The sequence below is a fragment of the Neolamprologus multifasciatus genome, chromosome 22 (genome assembly GCF_963576455.1).
Source record: "Neolamprologus multifasciatus chromosome 22, fNeoMul1.2, whole genome shotgun sequence".
NCBI lineage: Eukaryota > Metazoa > Chordata > Actinopteri > Cichliformes > Cichlidae > Neolamprologus > Neolamprologus multifasciatus.
Window position 1 is genome coordinate 31,310,239 of NC_140459.1, and position 8,692 is coordinate 31,318,930.

At 41.6% G+C, this 8,692-nt stretch overlaps 1 protein-coding gene across 3 annotated transcripts in view; it reads left to right on the forward strand.

Annotated features, from left to right (window-relative positions):
- Positions 1 to 8,692, forward strand: part of LOC146493755 (triple functional domain protein) — an 88,435-nt gene that overhangs the window by 16,168 nt on the left and 63,575 nt on the right. For all 3 annotated transcript variants that reach the window (XM_085147652.1, XM_085147653.1, XM_085147651.1), the window contains exon 2: positions 7,145 to 7,195. In XM_085147652.1, the coding sequence (XP_085003778.1) occupies positions 7,145 to 7,195 (51 nt within the window). The remainder of the gene's footprint in view (positions 1 to 7,144; positions 7,196 to 8,692) is intronic.

Here is an 8,692-nt window from a genome sequence, read left to right on the forward strand (position 1 = left end):
CTTTACTTGGGTGGAATGCCAAAGTTCAGCGTAAGCATTTGGCAACTTAGCAAAACAGTTGGCTTTGGCAAAAAAGGTCTTTATGTATTGTCATCCGCAGTTAGTACACTGGTGCATGTTTTGCTCCCTTTTATTTTGAAAGTCCAGTCACTGTTGTCGTGGACTTTAGATTATTTGGTTAAGTCTCTCATCTCCCAGTTAGAGACCGCACAGCTGCTGATGGTAGTCCTCGTTCCTCTTTGGAGAAGTTGGCGACAAACTGCAGCTCTAACCTGAATCTGCAGGGAGTATTCGACTGCTTCCTGCACCGCCGTGCACAGAACAATTACTCTATCTGTGGGACTAGAGGATTATTGCTCTGTTCTTTTTATATTTTCTTTTAACAGTCAAAGTTTTCTAAAAACACAGCAATATTGTTAAGCTTGCCTCTTCCTCCTTTAAAGTGTTCAGCACTCCCAACACTGCTTTTGCCAGTAGTGGAGTCCAAATCTGTTGGAAGGATTTAACACTTATACTTCAGCAATGAATTTAAGGCTACGTTCACACTGCAGGCAAAAGCGCATCAAATCTGATTCTTTTTTGACCCTCTGCGACCCATATCCGATCATGGTATGACAGTGTGAACGGAACAAATCCGATATTTTCAAATCCGATCTGGTTCACTTTCGTATGTGGTACTGAATCCGATACATATCCGATGTTTTAGAAAGCGACTGCTGTTTGATGGTCACGTCGTATTAAATCCGTCTTTTACGTCACTGACACAAGACAGACGCCAATTATCAGCGCCGGAGAAGACATCGCGAACGCTTCCTGGCCATCCGGTGAAACTGTTGGGAAGACAACGTTGGAGAAACGTGAACATTTTATTTGTACTGTATAATCTGCAGATTCTGACAGAAATCTGCAACTATCCTTTGAAGCAGCGCTCCTCTAAAACAGCAATAAGGATCATTATTAGGTTATTTACATTATTATGTAAATAACAAAATGACTTAAAGCAAAAATTGGCAAACGTAAAGTCCGAAGTCTTTATATTAAGGGCCATCAGTCAAACAATACTGTTTGCTCTGGGTCTAAACAGAGCGCGTTGTGTGTGACATCTTCTTTTGCGCATGCGGGCCGCTTTGAGCGTTCACACTAGAGCACGTTTGCTGTCACATTTTATTTGTAGTGTGAACGAGCAGACAAAAAAATCGGATATGATCAAAAAATCGGAATTGAGCATTAAGACCTGCAGAGTGAACGTAGCCCAAGTTGTAGCCCTTCTGAAAGCCTACAGTGTAACTTGTAACTTGATGTGCACCTCCCTAGAAATGTAGCTACAGTTTGCATTAACATACCCCGCGACCACTGTGATTGGTGTGTTGTCCTGCTCATTTCCTGGTACTTATTCTGCCGCCATTATTTTGAGTCCACAGGAAGGGAACGGATAAATTTGAAGAGAGTAACTATCAGTTAGCGTTTAGGCAGTGCAGCTGCAGTGGAAGTAACACCAGGATAAATGCTGTCAGTGGGATGGGTACGTCACAGGACCTATAAAGATGTGGGAACAGACACCCCTTTTTATTCTTTCCCCCAACTGCAAATAATGTCCTTAAAGTTAAAGTTGGTCAATACCTGAGTCAGTCTGATATCAGTCTGTGGCTGAATGGGGTCAAGTTAGCAACTATATCCAGTCTGATTCTGATAAAACTGATATTAACTGTAACAAAAACATCGCATCTGTTTGATCCTTCGTTCTGTGGGAATATAAGCAGAATACAATCAGCTGGAGTTGAGTCCCCTTGTGTTGTGCTTATTGACACACTCATTCAAAGTGATGGCAACATGTTGATAATTTGTCTGCATTTGTAAATTAAACCGGAATTATTTTCAAAGCTTTGACAATTTCTCTGAGAGCGACTGCAGTCCGTCCAAGTCAGGCTGCGACTGTTTACAGAAAGGTGGCCTTCTATCATGACACTTGAGCCCTCTTGTAGTATTTGGTATTCCTCTATGGATGCAAAATCACCACGCAAAACACTGTTATACTATACTGCATCAAGTTTCCACCCCTTCAGTCAGTCAGTAGTGTTACTCTCTGTTTCCCAAATATCTGTGTATTGTGTAATGATTCATGGCAAGCAACAAAAACCCCTCTCACACAGATGATCCCTTAGGTAATATGTTGTTAAGTGCTCTCTCTGTGGCCTCTGACATTTAAACAATTTCTCCACCCTGCAGCTATATCTGCCTCTAAACTCTCCAAGTCAGCCTTGACAGCTGGGTATTGCTCATTGTTTTTAAGACACTCACCTCAGTTCAGTCAGTGTGAGCCAGACAGTCGGTATTTTTAAATGAAAGGGACTCTTTCCTATTTGTGTGTGAGTCAAACGATGAGTGTGCCTGCCGAGAAGGGGAAGGCAGGGGCCCACAGAAAGGGTGGTCCCGTGTTAATGCGGGCTAAGAGTCAGAAACGGTGTGTGTCGGGACAAGAGAGAGCTGTCTGTTTTTTAAGGGGCTCCATAAGGATACAGTGCAGCCAGTGTTCAGCAGGGCTCGGTGAGTTCGCTCTATCTCCGTTTTTGGGAGAGGAAAGTTTGGATTTGTTCAATGGGAATCGGGCCGTTGGAGTTTTCGCCGTGTCATTTCCTCAAAAGCCGTTCGGTGTGTATGTGTGCGAGCTCTGTTTAAGTTCATCCAAAGAGCTTGGCTGACGGTTCAGCAGTGGGCTTATCCTACTATGGTCTTAACAAAGTTGGCTCAGAGCGTATGCGTGTCTGTTTGTGTGCGGTTGGATTAACCCACTGCTGTAACGGCCACATCGCAGAGCAAAAGCCTGTTTTCGTGCACACGTGTTGTGTTTTTACCCCCCCTTCATGCATGTTTGACTACTGGCTCAGCTACAAGTGTTGTTGTTTAGATTGGGATAAGCTGTGGGCTGCCACTACTGTAAGTCTGGTATTACATTGTTGCACACTGTGGCTTAAGCGGACATCTTTGGCATGGCAAATATGTGAAGTATGTAGGTGTTTGGTCTTTCTCTTGCCTTTTCCCTTCATCTCTTTCAGTCTTTGTGAAGATTTTGTTTTTCCAGGTACACGGCTTTAGAGAACATTTCCTTGATATCTTTGGCCTTCTCTCGACAGCTCGGCTCTACTTTCCCATGCACTGTTTTGTGCGTGAGGCTGCTGTTGCCTGCAAGTTAGGTCTTGTGTAGTTTTATGTGTACTCTGCTGCTAAATGTTCATTACTGAGAACTGCCACCAGCAAAATGTTGCTTACCTACTACCTAAGCTCACAGCAGAAGATGTTTGATTTTTGCATGAATGGAGCCAGGCTGGACCTCCTTAAAGAAGACTTTTGCAAAACAAAGCAGGGACACTAGTTTCAATCTTGGCTAAAAGTTTGAAACTAGTGCAGCTTTTGCTTTTTACTGTTCAGTCACACACCTGCAGGTGCAGATTCCCGATGGATCATGTTTAATGAAAAATAATTGCAATCCTGTCAAAGAGTGCTATAAATCTTTGTCCAGAGCATTATTCTGCTGTTGGACTTCCTGGTTTGGATTTCATTTTCTTACCTTAAACCACCTGATTATGAACGTGGTATATGTTGGATAGATGTCTCATAAGTTTGCAAGTTCAGTGAAGAGCAGGTTTTGCTGCTGCTTTAATTAAAAGCTGACTCTTCTGGGTGTGATTTAAGGAATTTATTTAATGTGGCTTAAACTATTACTTCAGAAAAATCTTTTTTCAGCTGTAAGGGAGGAACTGTAATGCAGTGTAGAAATTTACAGGGATGCCTTAGTGCCATCCGGGCTGAAAGGGTTTCCTGGTAAACAAAAGTCTGTCGCAACACAAATGATTTGCATGCTTTCCTCAGAGGGATCCAGGTAGCCTCTTATGTCTCAAACGAGCGTCTACACTGAGGGTGTTTTCACACCTGTTTGTTTACTCTGGTCCGAATCATTTGATGAGTTTGTAAACGTGTAGCTTTTCCCTGTGATTTGGTTTCTTTTTACACAGAGAAAAATCCAAGTGAACGCTGAGCAAACCACAACGTGTCATTACAGACCACGTGAGGATGTCCTGTCCGCTTATTGGCCAGATGTGTCTGGGAGCAACAAATGTAAATACAGGAACAAGGTGCTGCGTTCTGGACAACTGGAAAATACTGAGTTTACGTTCATTTCACATCTAGTAGCCGACTCATACTGACATTTGAACATCTACAGCTCCTCAACACATCCCAGTACAGAAGTATTTTTACCCAAACTTGTAATGTCACACAGTACTCAGACTAACTGCACCAAGTGAGGAAATGAACTGCAGTTTGCTTTAAAAGGACTAAACAGGCAGGTGTGGAAACGCCCTAAGATAGACCTGCCATGCTGATTTCCAGCTCCATATTTTTAGTGATGGACTCTGCAGGATCGACAGCTCGAAGCATGTTTCCACAACACTGCTTTGCATGTAAATTTGTTATGAAGTTCTTTAAACTCAGATACGCACAGAATCAACTGTAGGCGTTGGTCACAGCACATCATGCGTGAGTACTCCTCACCAATGAGCTTATGCTGCGCTTTGCTCAGTAATAGGATAGATAGGTTTCAGAGTGTAGTAGGTGCTGCTTCCTATGTGAAAAGGCCTTTATGCACTCAGTCTAACTTGTTTGAAGCTAGCTGTTTTAGCTCCCTTGCCCTTCCTTTAAAGATACTTTCTTTTGATTGGTTGTAGGGCTGCCACAAACGATTATTTTGATAGTCGACTAGTCACCGATTATTTTTGCGATTAGTCGACTAATCAGATCATCATCCATTGGACAGAAAACGCACAGCTTATTGCACCAGCAGCATCTGCTCTTATATAACTATCATTAGCTTACAGCTTTAAGTGTTTAAGGTATGTGCTAACTAAAAATAAAGACAAGATGGTTGTTTATTAATTTTCATGACATTTGCAGATTGTTTCTGTGAAGTTTAATAAACTCCTTGCTGTCTAAAATATAACAGGACACCGGAGTATATTCTCGAGCATCTCACACTTCTGATAATCAGCTGTCTGCTTGACGTTTATTCAGCTGTGTAAAAACTATAACTTTAATCTCAGCCAAACCGATTTACTCAGGAACAAATAAAATACTAAAAAAAAGCCAAACAATAACATTTTAAGTTATCTAAGTGACTTATATATATTTAACCTGAGTAGCGAAAGACGGCGGTGGGTTTGAAAACGATTTGCCGGGAGTCCGGTGTTCTCATGGCTCTAGTTAGCCTAGCCCCCGGCTAGCTATCGAGCTAGTGGCTAACAGACGTCTCTGAAAACGTTGGAGCGCTTTTGAAAATATGTGGTGTCTTGATAAACTGAGCAGATATTTGAGGTTTACACAGCTACATTCTCGCCTGAAAATATGTTAAACGTTTATTTTGTGACCCAGAAAGAATAATAAGAGTAATATTAAAACTAACTAGCTGCCGCCATTGCTGGAAACTGAGCTGGGCTGCGCTATGAATTCTGGGACAGAGCTACTTCTTCTTCTTCGGGGTTTAACGGCAGCTGGCATCCTTCTACATGCAGTGCTGCCATCTTCTGTTTCAGTCCGTTATTACACTCTTAAATCCTACTACTTATTCCTGCGTCTTTTGTGATCTTACAAAGCTTCAAACGACGCGTCGACTATTAAATCAGTCGTCGACGATTTTAATAGTCAACGTAATCGTGACTAGTCGACTAATCGTGGCAGCCCTAATTGGTTGTCTCTTGCAAAGAGAGGGTCAGTAGGTAGAGATTGTGCTCACAGCTGGAGATCTATGCCTCGGATGGCCATATTAGGGATATCCGCTGTCTGTGATATCATAAAGGGGGGAAAAACGTTCTTCTGCTCATTTATACACCGACCCTATTATTTGAAACGTTGGCCATGTTTCATACGAGCACCTACCTTAACAGTGGAAATCAAACTGCACGTACCTCAGTGCATATTGTTAGATACTTGGTATAGATCATGTACTCAGTACCGCAGTCAGCTTCTCTCTGCCTCAGAGCAGCGGTCTGTACCATTAAACAGGAAGCAGCAATCCTGAGTCAGTATAGATCGAGCATGTGTCAGTGAGTCAGCCAGTCGAGCGTCCACCCTGTTTACATGTTGACAGCACATGACGCTGACGGTATCTTCCCCTCCGTCACAGCAGCGGCCTCACTCACTCACAGGCTATAGGCTGCATCAATGGACTGATTGTTGAATTTGCAGAGAAACCACCGGGCTTCGGTCATGAGTTATAGGCTGATGAGAAGATGACTCCGGCATGCTCGGGTCCGGTGTACGCAGTACATGGTGTTTAGGGGTCGTGGGAATCATCACATTCCTGGTACCTTGCTATAATGTTTTACTAGTTAAGGGAGGAGAGCATGATGAAGGGAGTTTCTTCCCCCCATAGTAAGGTGTTTCCTGCGACTAAGGCAATATCACTTCTCTTATTAATGTTGGGGATTTTTCCATCCTAAGTAATGCGGAAGACCTTTGAAGACAGCCAGTTCTTGTTTATCTTATTTATCTGAGGCTTCGCTGGTAATAAACAATATTCTTAATTATTGAGATTTTTTTCTGGCAGTTGATTAGTCTTCTGTTTTTAGCCACATTGATGGCATGTTAACCTGACAAGTTTGTGTTTGTTGTGCTTTGGAGATTTAAAGCCTCAACAAATATGCGATGGATTTTCATGGAATTGATCGCTAACATTCTGATCCTGCTCAGATCAACTTTAATCACTTTGTAGCATAGAGCGTAATTGTTATTATTCCAGTACTTTACCAGAAACTGTTAAAACAAACTTTCCTTCAGCCGTACTTACCATTTATTCTATTTAATAGCAAATGTAGGAGCATTTTAATCGGAAGTGTTTATGATACACTGATATTGATAGTAACTCTGATATTGAAAAAACATTCATGATGTTTATCATTAATGCTGTTAATAAAAGATACAATGTTCTTTTAATATGTTTTCATGAAGTCATGCTTACAGGACTTCTTTCCACTTCGTTTTGAGTGAATTAATTTGCCAAATTTGTTTTGGCTGCGATGTGTATTTTTATTTCTGTGTCATGCATTTTAATTGGGGATAAAAACAGTTGCTCTTTTTTTTATCTGTGTTTCTACAGATGGATCCCTCCCTAAAGAGCCAAAAGGAGATGTATCGAGCCAGATAGCAGGTAAAACATAAGTTTTTTTTTTCTTGCAAAGCCCGTTTATATCCATGTGTGTGCTGGTGGTGCAAGAGGGGAGTGTATTTTACTGAGGGTGGAGGGTCGGGGAGGTCGGTATATTTCAAAAGAAATATGGTGTGTATGGTTTATTTTTACATGCACACGAGCAGACCTAAGCCCCTTTACAGATGTAATGTAGACCTTTTTTAAATTGAAAAAGTATTATCCTGCTAAGGGTTTTAGTATACATTAAGTGGGTAAAGAGATGTTCAGTCCGATTCAAGTCTGGCTGGGTCACTCGAGGACATTTACAGAGTAGTTCTGAAGCATCTGCTTTGGTATCATGGCTCTTTGCTTAGGGTTGTTGTCCCGTTGATGAACCTTTGCCTCAGTCTGAGGACCAGCGCGTTTTGGACCAGGTCGTCATCAAGGGTGTCTCTGAACATTGCTGCATTCACCTTCCCTACTAGTGTCCCACTGCTGAAAACCATCCCCCAGCTTGATGCTGCCACCACCATGCTTCAGTTTAGGGATGGTATTGGCCAGGTGGTGAGCGGTGTCTGGTTTCCTCCAGATGTGATACTTTGTTCAGACCAAAGTGCTCAAGCTGGGTTTTATCAGACCAGAAAATTATATCTCATCCTCTGAGAGTCCTTCAGGTGTCTTTTAGCAAACTCCAGGTCATGTCATGAGCCTTTTATTGAGGAATGGCTTCAGCTTGGCCACTCTACTATACACCCCTGATTGTTGGAGAGGTGCAGAAGTGGTTGTCCTGCTGGGAGGTTTTCTTCTCTCCACAGTAGAGCTGGGCGATATAGGATGTTTTCATATCACGATATGTTTTTTTCATTTCAGGCGATAACGATATCACGATATAAGCCAAATAACTATATTTGTAAGATTTAAATGGGCTGTTGCTCACAAGTAAAATGTGAAATAATCAGCAGCTTGTTTTGATTTAAATATTTATTTCCCATAATAAGTTCAACAGGGTAGAAACATGAGACTTTTTCAGATAAATAAAGGCAAATATTGCAAACTACACAAAAGGCAGCCGCTAAAGCATTTAAGTTTCAAAACAGAACAAACAAAACAGACTAAATTGTCAATTCCACTTAGAAACAAAATATTAATTCTAAAAATAAATCTTAGTTTGTTTTACAGAAGAACAGACAAAATTGACTAACTTTTGTCAATATCAAAGAAACTGAGAACTAAAGGGAAATTCTCAATCTCTCCTTGTTGTATAGCTGAGCTTTTCAAACAGTTTAACAGTTACTTTAGTCTGACAAAAGCCGAATGACGAATTAGCGCTTCCAGTCAGAGACTGAGCATGCACCGCTTTATTGTATTTCCAGACTTGCTTTCGGCACAATTTACAGTGCGCGCTACTCTGTTTTTGTCAGACTTGAAATAGCTGAAATACCTTCACACTACGGAACTTCTGTGGCTCTTCCGTTCAACAATCTCTCCGGCATTGGAACCATCATCTGTTTTCTCTTC